We start from the raw sequence: 23,168 nt of genomic DNA on the forward strand, positions 1-23,168 counted from the left end.
GCCTGGGTGGCTCAGTCGGTTGGGCGACTGCCTTCGGCTCGGGTCGTGATCCCGGAGTCCCGGGACCGAGTCCCGCCTCGGGCTCCCTGCTCGGCGGGGAGTCTGCTTCTCCCTCTGACCCTCCCCCCACTCATGCTCTCTCTTAAATAAATAAAATCATGGGGCGCCTGGGTGGCTCAGTCGGTTGGGCGACTGTCTTCAGCTGGGGTCATGATCCTGGAGTCCTGGGACCGAGTCCCGCCTCGGGCTCCCTGCTCGGCGGGGAGCCTGCTTCTCCCTCTGACCCTCCCCCCTCTCATGTGCTCTCTCTCTCTGTCTCATTCTCTCTGGCTCAAATAAATAAATAAAATCTTAAAAAAAAAAAAAAGATTTTATTTTTATTTTTATTTTTATTTATTTTTAAGATTTTATTTATTTATTTGAGAGAGAGAGAATGAGAGAGAGCACATGAGACGGGGGAGGGTCAGAGGGAGAAGCAGACTCCCCGCCGAGCAGGGAGCCCGATGCGGGACTCGATCCAGGGACTCCAGGATCATGACCTGAGCCGAAGGCAGTCGCCCAACCAACTGAACCACACAGGCGCCCAAAAAGATTTTATTTTTAAATAATCTCTACACACAACGTGCAGCTCAAACTCATAACCCCAAGATCAAGAGTTGCATGCTCTATCCACTGAGCCAACCAGGCACCGCATACCCTGACTGCCTTCTAAGGACAGACTCTGGGAATGACCTCTGGTCCCCTGCTTGGCCGTCCCACCTGGCCTACCTCTGCAAGCCCAAAGCTGCAGCCCCACTGGGCAGGCTCAGTTCGATGGATGAAAAGCTGGGGACTCCACTGAAGCTCCCCTCCCCCTCCAGGGCCAGCTGGTTAATGTGCAACCAGGTGTGCTTTCTGAGGAACCTGGACCGTAAACTGGTTGGGTGATGTCACCCAGCTTCTTGCCCAGACGCTGCCAAACCGGCTCATTGGGCCCTGGGGGAAATGGAGGGTCCACAGGCAAAGGCTAGGTCACTGGGGCAATGTTATTCTAACTGTGGTGGAGGCTGGCACCATCCAGGCCTCCCCACCCCTTGCTCCTCTGCTCTGGGATCACCCAGGCTCCCAAGCAGTCCCTGCCTGGTAGGGGGCCGCCCGGACATTTGGGTCTAAAGGCCTTGAAGATCTCCTCCCCTTCCCCCATCACAATGCTGTTGACCATCCATGCTGTCAATCTAGTCCAGCCTAGGCTTGGCCTGCCCCAGGGGTCCCCAAGATGGGCTCCAGGTTAAGTTCGCCCACGGCCAAGCACTCCCGGACCACTGAGGGTTTGCTGGACCTCTGACCTGTCTCTTCTGTCACCCACCTTCTGATCATCCTTTGCTTCTCTGCAAAATGGATAAAACACCCATGTCAGAATGCTGAGGATTGCTGGAGCCTCCGGCAGGAGTATCACCCAGGCCTGACCTTTAGCAAGGACCTCCCCTCTCCAGTGTGGGCTATGCTTGAGGAAGGAGAGGGGAGCAGGACCTACCCTCCTTCCACCCAGCAGGTCAGGCCCTTAGTGGCCTGAGGGTGGAGGGGGTTCTTCTGAGAAGCTGCAGAGGCTGAAGACAAAGGGGAAGCCCTGAGTGCCCCTCTCCCCATGTCTGAAAGCCAAGTTGGCCTCCAGATTTCCAGAAACAGAAACTTGAGCCCATCAGGCTTTTGGAGGTGGGGAGGTGAAGAGGGCAACTGTGGATTATTTCTAAAATTGGAGGAAGGGGCTGCAGGGAGCACAGTGTGCAGAAATTCCAGGCTTAAGGGACACCTGCTATCTGGGCAGCCCAGGGCCATTTGCCTTTTTGCTTTGGTTTGTTTTATGTGCCTAAGAAAATGCCAACTGAGAACAGGTCAAAGCATGCTCAGGTGAGCGAGAGAAGAGGCAGGAGTCTCATGTGTGGTAAGCACAGGGACTGCCTATCGAGACTCCGCACCCTTTGATGTGCATGAAGGCAGAGGTGAAGGGACTTGCTCCTCCTTTGGGTCTTTGCTCCAGTGCCCATTCCCCAGAGGCACCAAAGACACTGGAATTCCTCGCGCTGCCTCTGCCCTGCCCCCACCCCAGCGGCACCCATCTTCTCCCAGATCCTGACAGTATTTCCTTCTGGTTCCTGTGGCTGCTTGCTCATGGCCAGCCTTCCAGCAGCAGCGTGATGTTCACCTTGCTGCCTGCAGTGCTCACTGTGCATTCCTGGAGGGATTCTGTGAAACATACACAGAGCTAAGGGCTTCTTCTTTCTTGCTTTATTCACAGAACAATGTATGGTGGACATTGACACACAAGCTCCAATTCACTTCTTTTTTCTTCTCTTTTCTTTTCTTTTTTTTTTTTTATTTAAGATTTTATTTACTGGGGCGCCTGAGTGGCTCAGTTGGTTAAGTGTCTGCCTTCAGCTCAGGTTATGATCTCAGAGTCCTGAGATCGAGCCCCACATTAGGCTTCCTGCTCAGTGGGGAGTCTGCTTCTCTCTCTCTCCCTCTGCCCCCCCTCCCCACCATTCGTTCTCTCTCTTAAATAAATAAATTTAAAAAAATAAAGATTTAATTTATTTATTTAGAGAGACAGCGTGAGTGGGGGAAGGGCAGAGGGAGAGGGAGAGAAAATCTCAAGCAGACTCCATGCTGTGTGCACGGAGCCTGTCTCGTCTTGGTGCTTGATCACAAGACCCTCAGATCATGACCTGAGCTGAAATCAAGAGTCAGAGGCTTAACCGACGGAGCCACTCAGGTGCCCCTTTCTCTTCATCTGACTGCATGAAGGAATTAACACTACTCCAAGCTAAAAGCAGACCTCCATGGTTACATTAGGTAAGCCGTGAGGTTTTTAAACTTATGACAGGGAACAGAAGGGAAATTCTACTCATTGCAAGGAAATCCTCACTTAAGCTTCAGTGAATCAAAAGCACTTAAAACCCATGAAACTGGGCGCCTGGCTGGCTCCATCAGTGGAGCATGAGACTCTTGATCTCGGGGTTGTGAGTTTGACTCCCACATTTCAGGCTGAGATTACTTAAAAAACGATTAACAACAACAACAACAACCATGCAAATTCAGCTAGTTCTCCTTAGTCAGTCCAGTCTCTATGAGGAACTGGTGTATGTTCTTTTTTTTTTTAAAGATTTTATTTATTTGACAGAGAGAGCACAAGCAGAGGGAGAGAGAGGGAGAAGCAGGTTCCCTGCTGAGCAAGGAGCCCGATGTGGGACTCGATCCCAGGACCCTGGGATCATGACCTTAACCGACTGAGCCACCCAGGCGTCCCTGGTGTATGTTCTTGCACTGGTCACCCTGCAGCTGAATTACTTCTCCATATTCTGGATGCTCATTACATAACTTTTGTAGGCAAGTTTCCTCTTAAACACCTTCATTAGTTTCTTTTTATTGTAATCATCAGTGACTTGGAAGTAGTAAGGGTTTTCCTGCCATTTCTCTGTTGAATTCTTATATGGATATGATCCTCAGTGCCAGCAGGAAGCAGATCATCACTCTTATTTGCATTAGCAAGGGGTTCAGAAGCGTGGAGGTTCTGGATAGCAGACATAGGATAGGATCTCCCTTTCCTTGGTGGAAATGGCCTGCGGAAGGCCTCGTGGGAGAAGGCAGGTGGATCTTCAAGAGGTGAGGGGGGTAAGGGGGAGGCTGCTGAGTCCTTGCTGGTGGCTCAGTGACTAGGGGTCTAACTCCTTTTTTAAAATAGCTGTGTAATACTTCACGCTGGGGACATGCCTCCCTACCCCTGGCCAATCCCCAAGTGATGGGCATCGAGTTCTATCCAGGTTCGTTTGTATGTTTTTCCCACCACACATCTCTATCTGCAAAGAGAAATGAGACTGTCCTTTGTACAGGCTGGATTCCTAGAAGGTGGATTGCTGGGTCATGGAGTACAAGCATTTTTAATTTTAATAGATACTGCCAAATTACTTTCCAAAAAGGATGTAGCAGTTCGCAGTTTCAGGCAGTGTGTGAATGCGTTTCTCCACATTCCAACCCGTAGCCAACACTGGCTGGTGTCAATATTTCACATTTTTGCCATCTGGGTGTACTGGGGGCAGTGGAAGGAAGGTATAGTCCTTGTTGTTTTAATTTGGATGATTCTGATTTTTAGTGAGGTGGGTTTTTTTTGTTTTGTTTTGTTTTTTAAATCTCACACATGCTTATTGTTTGTTAGTGTTTCTTCCCATCTTTACTGAAAGTCTCTGGGGACTGCCTTTGGGGGTGGGGTGGTGAGATGAACCTGTCCCGGGTGGAAAGGGTATAAGGCTGGGGTCTGGAGACTCTGAGACTGTGCACTCCCCAGCGGTCTCCCAGGGCCACATTGTTCTCTCATCTACCAGGAAGGTCTGGGCCCTGGGGTCTCTGGCTCGGGTCCCCCAGAGTCGGGGGACTTGCCCAAGGTCAAAGCACCGCGGGTGCCGCCCTGCTGGACCGTAGCCAGACTGCGCCTCCCGCGCGCCTTCGCTCTGCACCAAGATCGCTCGGGAGATGCCTGCGGGCACCTTGAGGAAGGTCAGCGGCTCCTGGCCAGCTCGGACCAGGCAGGGGTGGGGTTGGGGAGGGGTTAGTACCTGCTGCGGGAGCCCGGGACGTTCACGCCTGGACCCTCGTCGCGACCGCCGCGGGGACCGGCGGGACCAGGGAAGGCCAGAGCCCGGCTGCAGATGAGCCTGAGAGTCTTCAAGTGCCCAGCGGCTCTCCTGCCTCAGTTTCCCGCCCAGAAGCAGCGTGGGAGGGAACTTCGAGGACGTCCAAGGGCCTGAGGGTTCGGCTGCGGGGTCCTGGGCAGGCGCCGGGCGGGGTAGGCGGGCTGCGCGGGGTCCCGGCGAGGGGACAGCAGAGGTGGGCGCCCGGGGGGGGGGGGGGGGGGGGGGGGGGGGGGGGGGGGGGGGGGGGTTTGTCAGGGGCTGCGGGTGGCGGACAAAGCGGCGGCACCACCCCGCAGCGCGGGCCAATGGAATGAATGGGCTATAAATACTGGCCAATGGGAGGCCCGCGTCGCGCCCCTTAAGAGCCGCGGGAGCGCGGAGCCGCCGCTGTTTGCCTGCGCCGCGCCCGGAGCTGCCGACGGACCGAGTGCCCCTGCCCCGCCCGGCCACCCGGTGAGTGGGCCGGAGGGCCGGCAGCGGCCGCCTCGGCGCTGGGGCGGGGGCGCTGCGCACGAAGGGGCTTGTGGGCCGCAGAGTCACGCACGCCGGGGTCCGCCGCCTGGAGCGCGCGCCGGCTGGGCCTGGGGTCCTGGGCGGTGCGGGAGCGCCCCGCGCGCGCTGCGGACCCCGCTGACCTTGGCCGCGTCCCAGGGTGACCAGGAGCCGGGGCAGCGAGGCCCTGGGTGGCCTGCACGTCCCTGGGGGGCCCGGTGAGCCGGGTCTTCCCTGACCCCCGAATCTCCCCGCAGCCTGCCGCCCGCCGCCGCCATGCCCTTCTCCAACAGCCACAACACGTTGAAGCTGCGCTTCCCGGCCGAGGACGAGTTCCCCGACCTCAGCGGCCACAACAACCACATGGCCAAGGTGCTGACCCCCGAGCTGTACGCGGAGCTGCGCGCCAAGAGCACGCCAAGCGGCTTCACGCTGGACGACGTCATCCAGACCGGCGTGGACAACCCCGGTACGCGCACCCTGGTCCTGGGGTCTGGGTGCGGGTTCCTGATCCGCAAGACATCCCCTGGGGCTAGGGTCCAGCGCCTCCCCCAGAACCCCGCTCAGGCCAGGGTTCCGGCGTCCCCCTTCCCGGGCGGAGCCGCAGAGTCCTGAGGGGCTCGCTTAGGCGTGCCAGTGACGTCACTGCCCCCATTCCGCGTCCCCTCAGGCCACCCCTACATCATGACCGTGGGCTGCGTGGCAGGCGACGAGGAGTCGTATGACGTGTTCAAGGAGCTCTTTGACCCCATCATCGAGGACCGGCACGGCGGCTACAAGCCCAGCGACGAGCACAAGACCGACCTCAACCCAGACAACTTGCAGGTGCGGGGCGGCCCCGGGTGGCGGGGCGGGCTGGGGAGGGGTCTCCCGGCGCTCACCCCCGCTCCGCCCCCAGGGCGGCGACGATCTGGATCCCAACTACGTGCTGAGCTCGCGGGTGCGCACGGGTCGCAGCATCCGCGGCTTTTGCCTCCCCCCGCACTGCAGCCGTGGGGAGCGCCGCGCCATCGAGAAGCTCGCGGTGGAAGGTAGGGGTCGGGCCGGCCGGTTGCCCCTCCCTCGCCCCTCCTCCCGTCCCCGTCCGGCTTGTTGTTTATCCGTCACCCCCGTCACCCGAGCCGCCGCTGCCATGCTCTTATCTGCGCGCCGTGTCCGGTTTCCCGGGGAGGGGACGGACGGAGGCCCAGCCCCGTGCCTACAGCGGCCTGGGGCCCAGCGAGGGCCGGCTCGGCTGGGGTCGCTGTCCCGGACCGCCGCCTGGACCGCGCTCCGACAAAGCTGGGCGGGCGTGGGGGCAGGGGCTCCTGTGTATCCCCCTGAGCGTGCCCCTCTGCAGCTCTGTCGAGCCTGGACGGCGACCTGGCCGGCCGCTACTACGCTCTCAAGAGCATGACGGAGGCCGAGCAGCAGCAGCTCATCGACGACCACTTCCTCTTCGATAAGCCCGTGTCGCCCTTGCTGCTGGCCTCGGGCATGGCCCGTGACTGGCCGGACGCCCGCGGCATCTGGTGCGTGCCCCCCTCCCCTCCCCTCCCGCGGGTCCCCCTTCCCCCTCCCTTTGGCCCTCCCCCACGCCGCCGCCGCCGCCGCCGCCGCCGCCGCCGCCGCCGCCGCCGCCGCGGAGGAAGAGGGAGGGGCCGCGTTCCGCGGATAGGTTTGGTTCCTCCAGGGCCTCCTCGCAGGTGACCTTGACCGTGCAGGTACGTGAAAGGGACTCAGCGGGTGGAGGCCCAGGCCTCCTGAGATCTTAGAAGTGGGCGACGGGTGTCGTTGGCTTCTCTCCTCCACCCTCCTCTTGGGAGCTGGAGCTTCTTGTTTTCTTTCTCGTCCCCTTCCCTGCGGGGACTCTGCCAGGTGCTGCGTGACGCAGACACTTTGGAGTGGGGGTTGGGGGTGGGGGGAGGCTTATAGCCTCCTGCGTCCACCGTCTGCGTAGGGCGGCTTCAGCGCCCAGATACAGCGCTTCCCCCTGCCCCTTACCTCCTAGGTGGGGCCCTCGCCCCCTCCCCCACACCTCAGCCGCACAGCACATGACTGGCAGGATGGGGCACAGCTCGGGTCTTTTTGTACCCTGAGGTGTCCTGGCCTCCCTGCCTACCCCGAGTGTGGATGGGCTGGGGTCCTGGCCGCAGCTCCAGCTTCTGGGTACAGCTGGATTGAGCACCTCAGGGACCTGGAAAGTTCCTGGGGTTTGGGAACCCCCCAGAGCTTTTTTCTGATGTGTCCTGAGACCATAGTTCGAGGAGGAGGCTTGACTGTGCCCCTCCCCCAGGCACAATGACAATAAGACCTTCCTGGTGTGGATCAACGAGGAAGACCACCTGCGGGTCATCTCCATGCAGAAAGGGGGCAACATGAAGGAGGTGTTCACTCGCTTCTGCAATGGCCTCACCCAGGTCAGGCCTGATCACCTCCAAGCTGGGCTGGCACAAGTGGCATTTGGTGCTGGGGTCCCTTGGGGTGGGGGTGGGGGGAGGCTCTCAGCCAGGCCTCACCTCTCCCACCTTTTCTACCTCCAGATTGAAACACTTTTCAAGTCTAAGAATTACGAATTCATGTGGAACCCTCACCTGGGTTACATCCTCACCTGCCCGTCCAATCTGGGCACAGGCCTGCGGGCTGGTGTGCACATCAAGCTGCCCCACCTGGGCAAGCATGAGAAGTTCCCGGAGGTGCTCAAGCGGCTGCGGCTTCAGAAACGAGGCACAGGTGAGTGGGGCAGGGGTTGTAGGCAGTCTTCTCTCTGGGGCAGCCCCCCACCCCAGTCCCGCTGACCTGGTTGTCTCCCCAGGTGGTGTGGACACAGCTGCTGTGGGTGGTGTCTTCGACGTCTCCAACGCAGACCGCCTGGGCTTCTCGGAGGTGGAGCTGGTACAGATGGTGGTGGATGGTGTGAAGCTGCTCATTGAGATGGAGAAGCGGCTGGAGCAAGGCCAGGCCATTGATGACCTGGTGCCTGCCCAGAAGTGAGGCCCCAGCCTGCACCTGCCACCACCACCAGCCCCGCTGCTTCCTAACTTATTGCCCGGGCAGTGCCCGCCATGCACCCCTGATGTTCGCCACTTGGCGGCTGAGCCCTTAGCCTCGCTGTAGAGACTTCTGTCGCCCTTGGTAGAGTTTATTTTTGTGATGGCTAAGATGTTGCTGATGCTGAAATAAACTAGGGTTTCAGCCTGCCATGAGTCTCCCGAGTAGTGTGTCCCCTTCCCTTGGCAGCTCTGGTGCCCAGAAGCCAGGCTATGGAGGCCTCAATCCTAGGTCAACCCTTTCTGTAAGAAGGGACAGTAGTCAGGAGGCAGTCACCCTGCTGTGCCCATCCAGTCCCATTCCATGAACTCCTCCCTTGCCATCCTGTCTACTTGGCTTCCTTGCAGGCCTGGGATGGGCCAGTGGGAGGGACAGGGAGGAGCTCCACCCTGAGCATCTAGGGACATTTGGGCCTGGGGGGTGGAGCCTGGCACTCTGCTCAGCCCCATCCTGCAGTGTGGGGGAGGTGTGGATGCCGGGTTGGGGGGGGTGGGGAGGCGGTTGGAGGGTGGGCAGGAGCCCAAAAAGAAAATGCCTCCCCATCCTGCCCGCCCCAGTCCAGTTTCTCCTCTGGTGAGGGTTTCTGCCACCCTCCTGCCCCTTCCAGCACCTACAGTCTCCTAAATCTCTCCCCTCAGCTTCCCTTCCTCCTAGCCTCGGGCAGACCAACTGGGCCTAGCCCTTCAGTTCCTCACAGAGGCCCTGGGCAGGAGTGGGGGTAGGGGCTGCTCAGGGTGGGGGCTCCTTGGTCTCTGTTTCCCAGGCACTCCAGAGCTGTCACTGTCCCCGACTGATCTCACTGTGGGGGGATGGGCCAGGGCTTGGGGAGTAGAGGTGGACAGGGTAAGCCAGCCCCTAGCAGGGCTTGTCCTCCCGCTCCGCAGTTCTGTGGACAGTCTCTGCTGCCACCTGCTGGCCAGGCCCACCTCAGCCCTCCCACTCCCCCCCCCCACCTCCCATCACACCACAATACGGAGGGAACACGCTTTTCTTCATTCCCCATCTTGGATGGACTCCACCAGTCAGCAGCACTAAGAGCATCTACTCCTGCACCCCGGCCAGGGCCCCGCTAGGACACGCCCCTACGGCAGGGCTTCTCACCTGTACCTACTCACACCGGGCAGGTGACTTGGGTGGTGGGGGCTTCCCTGGGGACTGCATCCCAGCCTCCAACCTCTAGATGCCAGCCCTGTTACCCACCCCACCTTGTGACCATGGAAAATATCTGCAGACATGGCCAACTGTCCTCTGAGGGCCAAAATCTCCTCTTGCCTCCTTGAATAGGAATTAATTTTTTAAAAGTAAGCTCTGCACCCAATGTGGGGCTCAAACTCACGACCGCAAGATCAAGAATCACACGCTCTACCAACTGAGCCAGCCAGGCGCCCCCCCGCCCATGCTCCAACTGCCTCTTTGAGAACCACTGCCCTACAGAAATAATTAAGAGGTACAATTACTCAGAATGGGGAAGAGCTGGTCAAGACTGCCAACAATAAAGGGCTGGTTAAAACTCCAGGCCACCTCCCTCCATAAGGCACCATGTGGGCATCCCAACAGCGTGAAGAACTCGGCGAGACGGAGGCATGCTTAAAAAACCTGAAGTGTAAAAGCAGGTTATAAAACAGCTTGTACTCTGGATTCCGGAGCATGTATGGAAAAATCCTGAACAGTAGTTAACTGTGGGTGGTGGGGTAACAGGTGATTTCCTTCTTATACTTTTGTTTCCCAGATTTTCTACAGCGAACATGTATTACATAATTATATAAGTTGAAACAAATGCTTTTTTTAAGTGGTGTTTAAAAAGATGCTCTCATGTGTCACAGTTCGTGGGAGACCACTAAGGCAGGACTTCACTGCCACCGCCCCTCATTTGCACAAACCGATCACCGCCCCTGGGGGTGGAAACAGAGACTCAAGAGGTGCGGGAGGACTGGGGTCACCAGTTTGAGACCACCCGTTCCAAGTCCTGGGCTCTTTTTGCTGCTCTTTGACTTTTCAGAACACCCTAGACCTCCAGTGTGCAGCTCCTGCTGCTCGGAACGCTGGCTGCAGAGGCGGCAGCTGCCTGGAAGGCGCCTCATTCTGCACTTCTATTTGGAGCTGCCTGGTGCCCACACCAAAGCCTCCTAAAGCACCCTGGGGCTGCATCCTGCACGCAACGCAGATTCTGAGTTCCCTTTTCCACAGGTAACAAAGGGGAGCAACGTTTGATTGGCAAGAGTCCATCTTTCCATGGAGCAGGGGCAGCGTGTCAGTTTGGAGAACTAGGAATTTTACATGTGAGTTGGGACAACACAAATCTTGGTTCCTATGTGTGGCTACAGACTTTCTGCAGGGATCCATGCAGAGTCTGGACTCTTTGTCCCTTTCTCCCCAAACCTGTGTTTGTAGAACTCGTTCTGCTTTACTGAAGTCTTTCAGAGAAGCAAAGATGATGTTCTTGGTTTCAGAAGTAGGACTTTCACACCCTTCTCAGAGTTGGGGGCTTGTCAAAATTTAAGGCTCAACTTAAATAATTAACTTCAAGACCCAGGAAAGCTAAAAGTACTCCTAGCTCCTCCCATTTCTGATGAATCTGTGTGGAGCCAGCTGCTTGTCTCCTAGCAGCCATGCTCCCCTTCTGCGTTCCTAACAAAACCCTGGTTTGGGCCTGGCATGCAGCTGTAGCCACGGGGATAAGCACGCTCCAGGAGCCGTCTTGGGCTGTGAGGCCGGGGCCAGCTAAGGCCAGCAAACGGAACACCTGCACACGTGCAGGGCACACCCCTGGAGCACACAGGTGTCCTGGCTGGCACCACTCCTGCTGCGGTGAGGGGGGCTGGGGCCGGGGTGCCGCTCTGCCTCTCACGGACCCAACTGCAAGGCTCGCTGGTCTGGCAGGGCTTCCGGGTCAATCTGTCCAAGAATTTAGTTACTAAATCCAGTAGCTCCAGAAACATAGCTTGGCTTTGCCCCCCGCCCCATGCCAACGTGCACTCAGAATGGCAACATGGGAGACCGGAGACACGCAGGGGAGGCACCAACACCTGCAGGCCTGCCTTCATCTGCCACTTTTGGTCTGTTTCCTGTTTTCCACATTTGGTCCAGCCTACTGGAAGCCCAAGGTCCACCTACGCCCAAATTCCAGGGAAGACCTCCACACCTGCCCTAGCCCTCCTTTTGGGAAGGACCTCAGTCCTCACATGTCATTGTCCTTGGGCTTTATCCTTTCGTCACTCCGCCATCATATACTGCTTCACCATGAATCTTCTCTCTCAGAACACTGACTACAGGGTCAGGCTTTGGGTCTTGCCCCATCCCACCCCACCCCAAGTAGGCTGCTCCCATTACTGGTAAAAGTGGCTTGTGTTAACACATTCCCCGGGGTTATTCCAGAAATATACGACTTAACAACAAAAGACAACATCTATTAAATTTTCACTGAAGTGAAAAGTCTAGTTTTGTCAATACTTTTGACCCATCAACTGCCCAACACACTCAGAAGCACTTCAAATGCATTACACTTTCAAGAAGAAATGATGAAGGTGGTACACATTTAACCACACTTGAAACCGCTGACTTTGTGCTTGACAGGATCCATCTGCACTGCTACAGCGAAAATCAGAGCTATAGTGCTTATCTTAGAGAGGAAATGCTCTGAGCAGAGGGAAGGCCAGAGGTCGTGCTTCCTCTTCCTCATTCTTCCCTGAGACCAGAAAGGAGGGCCAAGGTGCTTACTGCTTTCCTCTATTCTCCGACCCTGAAGAACACAGGAGAACAGCACCTGGCTTTTCCGGCCCAGTTCCAGTGTTCTGGTCCCACTTATTGATGTGATACTAGGAAATGCAACCCGACAAAATGTGCCCTGCGCATTTGGTGATGTTGAGACAAGAAGACACATGGCAGCGCCTTTCTGGGTAGCAGAACCCCTACCCACTACAGACAGGCTGGGCTGCTGTTTGATGAGCTGCAAGACAGGCCCAACAGGATTCTCCAGAGTTCAGAGAAGGTGGGGAGCGGACCCAGCGGCCTGGGGCATTGGGGCTGAGAGAGTGGGAACTGCAAAGATTAGAGGCAGCAGGTGACAAATGAGCTGGGTGCTGCAGAGCGAGCAGCTGGCCAGAGGACATGGGCAGAGAAGGGACCAGCCTGAGCAGCGCCCCGGGATGCACACAGCAGCTCCTGGTGTCACATCGGGAATGGCTCTCAGGGGCACCATCTACCAAAGGGTTTTGGGTGCCATATTAATGAACATGACAGCATATGCTCCTATTTCCCAGCTTATTTCCATGCAAAACATGTCTGATTTGAGAATGTATTCACACCTACCCACGCCTGCTGGCAGCTCCCTTTTGAGAGCGAGGGAGAGGCAAGTCAGTGCAGAGCTCACTCCGGAAGAAGCTGGCATGCCGGGTGCCCCACACTGGCCGCGATGCTTCCTCTCCAGTCCCTGGGACCTGGCTTCCTTAGTGCAGCAGGGTCTATTTTTGTCTGGCAACAGAACTCTACCCAAAGCCTGCCACGTCACTTCCTGAGAAAGTACTGGACCGAAGTCCTCTTAAGAGAACAGAGGTGCATTGTCTGAGACATATTTTATTGGGATGGTGACAAGACAGAGCCTGTCCAGCAGGGCGATGGCCCTGTCACTGCCCCTACACATGCCGAGTCTGAAGTAGGATGAGCTTTCCATGCCTGCCTTTGTACACACCACCAAGTCCCCTTCCACTGAGCAGACTGGGGGTGCTTCAGGCTTGCCCCTGTAACCTCTACCCCCTCCCCACTCCGACTGGGCTTCTCTCGTGTAGCACTGGCCGTACCAGATTTCCAGACCATGTCTGTGCGCCTCTCCCTGTGAGCGCGAGCTTTTAGCGGACTTAGGTTTTACCGCAGTTCTTTTTGGATCCCCAGAGCTCAGCACAGGGCCTCCCAGAGTAGCTGTCCCACTCTAACCCCCAAAAATGCATGTCGATGAACAAACCACCACGGAAAAATCTTCACTTCTTGTCCTGAAACACCTGAAAAGGACTGGGGCAGTATAACTTAGGGAAGCAAAACTCAGGAAGGAAACACAATTTTTATCTTCAAATACTTGAGCCCCTCCCTGACTAGTGAAAGCTCCCAGGAGTACGAGGCCACCAGGGCTGGGCAAGAAACTGCCCGGGCATCAGGAAAATCCAGGACCAGACAGACTCTCCGCCAGACCCCCGGGGTGTGCGTGTGTAAGTGTGCACACCCTGGCACTGAAGGGGCCCAGCAGAAGTTGGACAAGTTCCTGATGAGCAACTGCACATTCCCCTCCTGCTTGAGGGATGCGTTCTAGAGTTCTGGCTTAAAATAACACATAGAGGTGGGTTCAGTGGGTGGGAGGTAGAGAGCAGGAAATTGCAAAAGGCATGGGCTGGGGGAAGGGCTGCAGGATGATCAGCTGTCCCTGCTCTCAGTGACGCCCCCCAGGAAGGCACCTATTTTTCAACCCACTTGGTGAGAAGATATCTCACCACGGCCACAAACCACTGCAATGAATATCTAGGGAGCTGGAAAAAGACGTGAGAACCTCTGAATTTGTAACCAATCAGCCTCACCACAGAAACAGCAAGATAAATCAACAAAGCAATCAAACCAAAGCCAACAGCAGCCGAAGTGCCTCCTGCAGCCCCAGTGTCCCCAGCCTTCCTGGAGAGACCTGGGTCATCTCAGCAAGCTGAGCTCTAGTCTCGCCCCAAGGTGACCCCCAAGGAGCAGCCTCCCTATCTCAGGCAGGAGGCACGCAAGCTTTGCAAGCCTGGACTCCTGCTCAGCAGGCCTCACCTCCGGCTTGGTGCCTGTGACCAAGCACCAGGAGCTGAGGGCTACTGTTAATACCCCAAAGACTCTCTGACCTCCAGCTCACACACCGCTGCCAAGCCTCATGTGGCTGTTCTCTTAATGCACTGAAACCTAAGCACCACATTGCGCGACTCTGTGGTGTGGGATATGGATTAAGGCTCTAAGCCAAGAGCTTTAACCCCCAATTTCACATCGGATGGCAAATGTCATACGATTCAGGACCTAATCCTGGACGCCCACAGCACCCGCCCGAGGACCTGCATGGTCTTGCGCCTGACTCGAATGAATGACACAATATGGGCATCGGCTATTGGGACAGCTCAGTGAAGAGAAAAGCACATTCCCAGCCCACCTCTGAGCCTTGTCTGTAAAACAGAAAGGGCTCAGCTCAGATGGCTGCTGGAGACCGAAGAGGATGGACCACAAATCAAAACACAGCTTCCCATGGTGGCGCCTGCCTCATCCTTGGGCTATAGGGGAACCCCGGTAAGAGTTCTGACTGAAGCCACTGAAACTGCCTCGTGCCTTTCAAGTATTTCTCGCCCATACTACGACGACTACTACGACTACTACTATTAGTACTTACTACTACTACTTCTCCTCCTTCTTCATCATCATCACCACCATCTTCATTATTTTAAATGAATACTTATTTTGTACTAAGTACCTGGAAAAAAAAAAAAAAACCACCCTTCCCCTTGGGGCTTGCATTCTAATAAGGGCAGGGAGGGTAGATACAGAGACAAAAAACATTTGTCCATGCTGCTGACTCTTAGCACGACACAAAGTGGGAGGGCACAGCTGGCCAAGCAGGCCGGGAGAGCCGATGTGGTGCGGTGTTATTTTACTTTATTATCTCTAAAAAGTGGGCACCATGCCCAACATGGTGCTTGAACTCATGACCCTGAAATCAAGAGTCACATGTTTTACTGATTCTGAGCCAGCCAGGCGCCCCTGAGCCAGTGGGACTTTAAATGTGATGACGGGCACTTGGGCGGCTCAGTCGGTTGAGCGTCTGACTCTTGATTTCAGCTTAGGTGACGATCTCAGGGTCTTTAGATCAAGCCCAGTGTCGGGCTCCGAGCTCGCACAGAGTCTGCTGGAGATTCTCTCTCTCCCCGTCTCTGCCCCTCCCCTCGCTCCTTCTAAAATAAATCTTTAAAAGTGGTGGCAACGGTAGGCCTGTTGGGGGAGAGGTGACCAGCAGTCTGAAGGGAGGATGGGGTGGGGTAGGGCGGGGGTGGGGGGCACCATCTGCCTCCCCTGACTGTGCTCTTCCACCAGACTCATACTCTTCCCTGTCCCCTGGGGACATACGCCAAAACCTGGGGCCAGGAACACAACGGTACTGGCTGGTTTCCTAACACCAGGCTCAGAGACCAGAACTCTACACTTCAGAAATTGGGGGAATTTTCCTTTTTTTTTTTTTTTTAAAGTATTTATTTATTTTTATTTATTATTATTTTTTAAGATTATTTACTTATTTGACAGAGAGAGAGATCACAAGCAGGGGGGAGGGCCAGAGGCAGAAGCAGACTCCCCCCTGAGCAGGGAGCCCGACGCGGGGCTCGATCCCAGGACCCTGAGATCATGACCTGAGCTGAAGGCAGACGCTTAACTGACTGAGCCACCAGGCGCCCCTGGGGGAATTTCCTTAACAAGCCTCTGCTGGGAGGGCAGAGAGCACAGTGTTCAAGGACTTCAGTGTCCTGGCTAAGCTGGGCAGGGAGGAAGGACACAGGGTTAGTTTGAATTCTTGTTTAAAAGGGCCTGTACCTGAGTGAGCTGCGTATTTACTAGCAGCTGCCAGGCACCCCGCTCTGCACTTGCCACCTGGTGGACTCTACCAATAGCCCAGAGTGAGGTATCATTACTGCCACGCTTTAGGGAGGCAACCTGAGGTATGAACCCAGAGCCTGAAAACCAGGCTGCCTTGATCAAGGGCATACACCTCAACTGCTAAGCCACGCTGCCTAATTCAGGTTTAAACAGGGCTCTGACGTCTGAGTGAAGTGAATCCTAAGAGGCCCTGCCCTGGCAAAAGCCATCCGACGCCGGCCTTCCCGGCCATCCAGACCCTGCTGTAGTAACCAGTGGGCAGACCTCAGCACCTCCACCACAGCCAGCAGCTCACCTCCCGGCAGAGTACTTTGCTCCTGTGAGTTTACTCAGGCTTCCCTGCTTTGTCCGCTCTGCTATCCTAGCAAGCTGGCTTCCTCCTTGAGTGTCACAGCCCATTCCATTCTTCACGTGCCCAAATCTCCCCATCTAGTCCCTCTGATGGCTTCTCCTTACCATGTGACCGCCCTTCCCTGGGGGAGGAGCCAGGCCCAGATGCCCTGCGTGAGCTCTGACTTCCGAGGAGTGCAGTGCTGGTTTGACACTGATCACGCCCAGCTGCCCCGCTGGGCTGTCACCACACCAATGGCGAGCACTCTCTCTGAGGGAGCATCACCCCCCGCCTGGGTTCTGGTGTCTCAAAGTGGTAGACTGAAGACCCATTTACAAGGCTGTGAAACTCTGTCCTCCTTGTTGACTGGGAGGATGCCCAGGTTCTACTCTTGGGGACAGTCACACCTAGACTCACCTGTGCAGTGTTAGGGTACCTGCAAGGCCCATCCTTCACTCACCATCGCTCCCTTCGAGAGCAACCATTCCCCCCAATGTAAAGTGGGCTGCTGAGCTCTTCAAAAGGGTCTTATGGCAAATCAGCAAAAATAAACCAAAACCCCAAACCCCCCAAATAACAAAAACACCCCAAAGAAAGCCAAGTTTTGAGCAGGCAGACACACCTCCCTGCACCCCCGCGTTCCCCGCTCCGTGGACACTGAGGTCACCATGCGCCACTCACAGAGCAGGAACTGCCCGGAAAGGGTATTCCAGGGACGGTTTCTACAGCGACAGTAATGTGTTCATAAAGCACACACAGCGAGATCTTTCTTTTAACTATCATCCTTCTCTAGGCTTTTGGAGAAACACACACTGAAAACGCTCACGGTTGTGCTTCTCCAAGGCAGTCATGTCCCGTCCCAGCTTTCTGCCTGGGTCTTCACTCTTAGACACGAAAGGATAGCCCAAGAGCCAGGCACGTCGTTAAGAAATGCTGTCTCGGGTCCTCCGATTTGCCTGGTCTGGACGAGAGTCAACATAACTGGAATACTAACTGTACTTTCAGGAGTAGACAATACTTTTGTTGTCAGGTAAATATGAACAGTAGCACCACCCCCACCACATACCTTACCTCACCTCTGAGGGACTCCAGAGGAGTGGATGAGGGAAAAATGTGGCCTTGTCATTGCGTCTGAAGTGATTTGCAAGTACTCTAGAACATTCCTTTCCAAAATTCACTGCATGCAGAATAAAAACACCGTATTATAAAAACATACTATTTTAAGGACGGGCATGGGCCCCTCAGTAATCGATGTGATTTCATGTTTTAGCTGCAGTAAAGTAACACTATCTATGTTGCCACTGAAATCACACCGATGTCAATCAGTGTTACAGGCTTTGAAATGAGACCGACCCAGACCACTTCCGTGAATCAGTACCCAACTCTCACTGGGTCAGTAGTGCATTGAAGTGCCCACACACTTCTGACAAACCAACACCCGACAACAACATGTGCACAGAGTGGCCGTCTCATCAGAGCACGTGGGGAATGAACTTCTCTCAAAGGAGCTTAACCTCCAGTATTCAGTGTGTCCTTGAGAACAAAACTATGGCCAGCTATTAGAGAACGTGTCTGAGGCGTGAAGGTCAGAGGAGCCCCGCTTCCCTTCTGCAAACTTCCACAGGGCAGCTGCTCGGAGGAACCTGTGCACACGGAGCTGTGAGAGAAGCGCGTGTGCAAAGGAACTGGGTCTAGAGAAGGAACTAAAATGCCTCAGGTGAAAAAAGGAGGGAGACGGGGCCCCTCCCACCTCTACGCCTCCCAGGCCGCACCCCTTTTCTGGGAGCTTCTGTCCCATATCTGCATAGGATCCACCCACTGGCCGAGGGGCTGAGGACTCCCGGGGTTCCTCCTGGGTCTCCACATGGTGTCTGAAGGCACCCCCAACTCAGTGCATTCAAAACCTCTCTGCTGCTCGCCCTCCCCGCCAAAGCAAGCTGCCCCATTCCAATGGACAGCAAACCCGTCTTTTCTGCTGTTCAGGCCAAAACTTGTACAGCCTTGGGCTCGCTCATCCACAGCCAACACAAGAGCAAATGCAGTTGACTCTTATTTCAGGACACATCCAGAACTGACCACGGTCTCACTGGGCCAGCAGCACCTCCTGCCTGATCACTGCTGACAGCCTCTGAACAGCTTTCCTGGCTTCTTCTCCTTGCTCCCTGAGAGGACAAGCCACCGTCCCCATCCCCCGATTTAACATGGCACTGACCAAACCTCGGGTCCCTAGGAATGCCTGACATCGCTCTGCATTTTTTTCTCTTGGCACTGATCATTTTGTTCCTACGACTTTACTTTTTGCTTACTGACTGCCATCCTATCAGAACATAAGCTTCAAGAGATGCTATAGGGATCTTTGTTCTGTTCACTGATGTGTCCCCAATACTTAAAACAGCGTTCTGCCCATGGTATTGAACATTTGACTGTCTGTCCAGACTTTCATACTTTGACCACCAACAAAAAACCCAGAAACCAAAATAGCACACCAATCAATGTGGCAATTTCCCCATGAGACTGAAGTGTCACCCTAAGTGATGAATTCATTACTCCCTCTATATAACCATGTAGGTGGTGGGAAAAAAGCTGTAGGATTGATTCATGTTCTGAATCACAAAAACAACGAGAGGAAAATTACATACTTCATGGACAACAAACCCAGAACCGTCAGGACCTGGTACCTCTGCACACGGGCTCGCGGAGGCTCCTGATTCCCTTCCTCCGCAGGTCGCCAGGAGGGCCGACTTCTCCCTTTTTTGCCTTTGGAGAAAAAAGATGCTAGTAATCACAAAATGCTGGGCTCCACGCCAAGGACAAAGTGGCCCCAGGCCTTCATACACTTACCATCTGCTTTTGTTCAGCTTGGTGGTGGAGGCAAAACGTACTTTTTAGTCACTGCCTTAATCTGAGTCTTAAATACAGTAGTAGGAGACAATGCAAGATTTTACTGAGAAAAAGTGAATTTTTAATTATCTTGTGAATCTACTTAGAAAAACACAAGCAATGTTCACAACTATAAATTTAAACCTTTTGCACTAAAAAAACACAAAACAACAAACACAAAACCACAGGCATGAACTGTAAACCTGTATTAATTATCAACTAGTCTTAAAGTTAATTCTTAGTAGTAATTCAACATTTTCCTCCTTGGCAATTTTAATGTTTTAGCACCAAATGATCTCCCACAGAGGTACTCGTAACAACTCTGGCTGCCAGTGTAAGGAGATGCTTCCGTAGGCAGTACTTCACACGCACAGTCCACGCTCACACCACACAGACAGGAGGCCCATGGCGATGATGTCACACGCTTTCAGGGCAATGGAAATAAGACAGAGGGCACGCATGTCACACATCTTTAATGTAGTGCATTCGTAGAAAAAAGGCCAGCTTCCGCTCCCAGGCGTGCTCTCGTCCTTATATTTTAATATCATGATTTAGAAGATGCAGACGTTATTACCTAAATATTATTCTATACATTTCCATCAGTGTTCAGGAAAACACTTTAAATTGCTACTTAATTTACACCGTAATTACTGGGTTACAGCTTTAGCTCATTGGCAATTTTGGAAGCAATATTTTTGAAAGCTATGGATGTCCCTGATATCCGCTTAAACCGGACCCCGTTCAGAGACAGTCTTGGCAGCTTGCACACCTCCATCTCCCACTGCACGAGGTTCTCTGCGTGCCCGTCACCGTGGACACAGAAGAGTAAGAAGCGCTCTCTCTGCTCATAGTCGCAGTTATTGGCATCCAGCACTTTGCGGATTTCCCGCATCATGTCATTGGGATCCATGGAACTAGTGGTTTTCATGCTCCAGGTAAAGCGGAGGGAGCGAGGTTTTGCTTCTTTGTTTTCATCCTTTTGCTCGGCAGATACGTTGCGACTGAAATGCACAGTGGCAGGTTTATTTTTAATTGCACAGAAAAACCAACCTTTTCTAGTTCAGCTAGTTCATAATCAACATCTTCGCTGTAACGGAATAACTGACCTCCACACTTCTCTTGCATAGGCTCCCATGTGGTGACCTGTTCCTTTACTGAGAAGCACTCCTCTATTACTCACCTCCCCCCCCCAAACCATAACCCACACAGGCCAAGGTCTACCTGGCTGAAAAATCTTCACCACCATCTATCCTTAATAAGATTAAGAAAATAATTTGTTAAACAAAATCCTTGAAGATCAGGTGAAGTAGAGAGCTGAGCACTTCTCCAAGAAGAGCCCAGCTTTCCCCTCTAGGCTGAATGCAGGTGCCAAGGAGCTGGGGGAGACCCCCAAAAGCCCAGCTTAGGGAGGCGGGGTCGGCAGGCCAGCTCCTGGCTCTGACCAGCACGGCTGCTCCTGTGCCACCACTTCTCCTCTCAGGTCAGTTCCTCATAACCTTCACCACAGTGGTTCCTCAGGATAACCAGTGTCTCCACATAGTTCAAAATCACCTTCCTTGCAGGTGGCCCGAGTATACAGCTGGGTGGGGACGTGGGCCCTTCTCTCCGTTCCCTCCACCCACCTCGCTATTTTTCCTGCCATTTTGTTAAACTGTTAATTCCACAGTTAAAAATAACTCTTAGGTGGGACGCCTGGGTGGCTCAGTCGTTGAGCGTCTGCCTTCGGCTCAGGTCATGATCCCAGGGTCCTGGGATCGAGTCTCACATCGGGCTCCCTGCTTAGCGGGGAGCCTGCTTCTCCCTCTCCCTCTGTCTCTCTCTCTCTCTCTCTCTCTGTCTCTCATGAATAAATAAATAAAATCTTAAAAAAAAAAAAAAAAACTCTTAGGTGACATTATCTTACTACTGAAGCAGAAAAATGAAATGTTAAGGCTTATTTGTTGTTGAGCACTCCAACAACCAGCTTGAACGCAAGCTATACCGATCCACAGAGTGGAAGGGGTGGTCCCAGTGTCTATGAGGTGATGTCACGGTGGGGTCCTGGGCACAGTTCTCTTGGGAAGTCCACAACTAGGAATCTACCATATCTTGCTGTTCATGGCATTTAATTATCATTGCCACAAACTTATTTACACTCTCATGTATACATCAGATGCTTCAATGAGGACGGTGAATGACTGACACTCTTTTGTATTAAAAACACCCAGGAGGGCGCCTGGGTGGCTCAGTCGGTTGGGCGGCTGCCTTCGGCTCGGGTCATGATCCCGGGGTCCCGGGATCCAGCCCCGCCTCGGGCTCCCGGCTCTGCGGGAGGCCTGCTTCTCGCTCTGACCCTCCCCCCTCATGCCGTTTCTCTCCTGTGCACTCGCTAATAAATAAATAAATAAATAATCTTTAAAGAAAAACACCACCGCCCAGGATATGCATGTTAGAAACACTTCATCCTATGGCAAGTTTATCAGACCTGAGGGTGGGCCATAGGTTTACTGTGCAGACAGCTGCCAACCTGCTGGCAGAATATTCAATTTTGTTCACATCTCCTCAAGTTGGTCGGAAGCTTCCTACGTATAAAATGCTGTACTAGTCACCACAGAGGTTTCCAAACTGAGCGAGAGCTCTCGAGCTGAGCTGGGGCTAGGGGAGGCAAGACGGCAAGTCAAGGCCAACAGCAGAGCAGGAAAGGTATAAAGGGTCCGCTAGAGGGCAGGAGGAACGACAGGTGGGGCCCTCTGACGGGAGGAGTGCGGGGAAATGAGGAACGGCTTCCAGGAGGGGTGGCACCTGAGGAGAGCTGCCAAGAACCACGGGATTCCAAACAAGGCGGTGGGGGAAGAGAGTCCGTGCTGAGCAGAGGGAATATCGAAAGCAGAGGCAGGGACGTATGGAAAGCACAGAATGTGTTGAGGGTATAATCAAGTGTACACATGGACTGGAACTGGGGGCACAGCATCAGCCCCTCAACAGCTGCTGAGTACTTGCGGTAGGCAAACTCAGGACCGCCGGAGCCTGCTCAAGGCCGGCATGGGCAGGCCTGGGGTGGGCGTGACACCTCAACTGGGGCAGGCGTGGGGTCAGGGGAGGCCGGGGCTGTTGAGGCCACCCAGGGCAGGTCAGGCAATGGGGCCACTGCAAGTCTTCATTCAGAAAAGTCACATGACCAGAGCTGTGCTGTAGAAAGACCAGCAGGAGAGCAAATGGGTTAACGGGGACCTGAGACAGCAAGCTGCTAACTGGTACTGAAAGGGCGTAAGTGGACAAGAACTACAACTATGGAGGCCTATCTGGTCAACTCCCCCAACACCCAAATCTGTGTAGTGAAATACAAAATGATCTACAAAATGTAAAAGCAAATCGCTCGACTACATCATCTTTCTTAAAGACACATCTAATTTAAAATATGAAAATTCTACTCAACATTCTGCTTTCATTCTTTGAGACCAGAATCATGCAGCAGTTACGGACACGTCAACAGTGCTCCTACCGACTCCCAGATCTCATTTCAGGCTGTCAGCGCCCAGGCAGGAGGGCCACGTATTTTAACACCCAAACACCAGTGGAAAGCCCAATCAGGCTGGGAGACAGAAGGCTTCCACGGGCTGGTGGCCATGGCGCTCTGGCGCCCTCAAGTGGCCACTGGGAGGGGGCAGCAGCCACACACTCCTGCTTCACCAACCACAAAATGCTGACCTCACCAAGCAATCCCACATTGAGAGCAGGGATATGATGCAGGATATTCAGAAAAGAGCATCGTTTCTGCCACACACACAAGGTAAATACCTATAAAATATTTTAAGTAAAAATAATTTCCCTCACCTTGAGCCCTCATATCTCCCGTTCCTCTCATATTCAGTTGGAAGCCTCAACGAACAGAATGCAGAAGCAGAGAAGCGGGAAAGAGAAAAGAAATCTTACAGACCAGTACACAACCACCCATAAACAAACACAGATGTCATAAAATGAGCAAACCCAAAGCACTTCGGGTCACCAGCTGTGCTTGTTAAACTCATCCCGTCATGGGGGTGACTCAGCCCACGGCCATCCTTCTCCATGTGTGCTCGCAGGCGGGCTGGGAGGCTGGCCCTGCACCTGCTTCACATACACAACAGGTATTCCTGCCCGGCTCTGGA

The 23,168-nt window shown here is 54.3% G+C and overlaps 2 protein-coding genes and 1 pseudogene across 7 annotated transcripts in view; 1 reads left to right on the plus strand and 2 right to left on the minus strand.

Annotated features, from left to right (window-relative positions):
• Positions 1-3,042: 3,042 nt before the first annotated feature.
• Positions 3,043-3,621, minus strand: LOC123325698 (annotated as a pseudogene).
• A 1,442-nt stretch (positions 3,622-5,063) lies between these two features.
• Positions 5,064-8,336, plus strand: CKB (creatine kinase B). The gene is made up of 8 exons (XM_021679707.1): positions 5,064-5,117; positions 5,414-5,625; positions 5,827-5,981; positions 6,055-6,187; positions 6,496-6,667; positions 7,432-7,555; positions 7,679-7,868; positions 7,951-8,336. The coding sequence occupies exons 2-8, from the start codon at positions 5,433-5,435 to the stop codon at positions 8,127-8,129; spliced, it is 1,146 nt and encodes a 381-aa protein (XP_021535382.1). The 5' UTR covers positions 5,064-5,117; positions 5,414-5,432; the 3' UTR covers positions 8,130-8,336.
• Positions 8,337-19,497: 11,161 nt separating this feature from the next.
• MARK3 (microtubule affinity regulating kinase 3) overlaps positions 19,498-23,168 on the minus strand; it is a 120,964-nt gene continuing 117,293 nt past the window's right edge. For 3 of the 6 annotated variants that reach the window (XM_021679866.2, XM_021679864.2, XM_021679863.2), the window contains 2 exons: positions 22,855-22,899; positions 19,498-20,042 (listed from right to left, as the gene is read on the minus strand). In XM_021679866.2, coding sequence (XP_021535541.1) covers positions 19,697-20,042; positions 22,855-22,899 — 391 coding nt within the window. In that variant the 3' untranslated portion in view covers positions 19,498-19,696. Of the gene's footprint in view, positions 20,043-21,504; positions 21,676-22,854; positions 22,900-23,168 lie in introns of those variants that run through there. The other 3 variants (XM_021679867.2, XM_021679865.2, XM_021679868.2) reach the window with 2 other exon arrangements.

This window comes from Neomonachus schauinslandi, chromosome 9 (genome assembly GCF_002201575.2).
Source record: "Neomonachus schauinslandi chromosome 9, ASM220157v2, whole genome shotgun sequence".
Classification (NCBI taxonomy): Eukaryota; Metazoa; Chordata; class Mammalia; order Carnivora; family Phocidae; genus Neomonachus; species Neomonachus schauinslandi.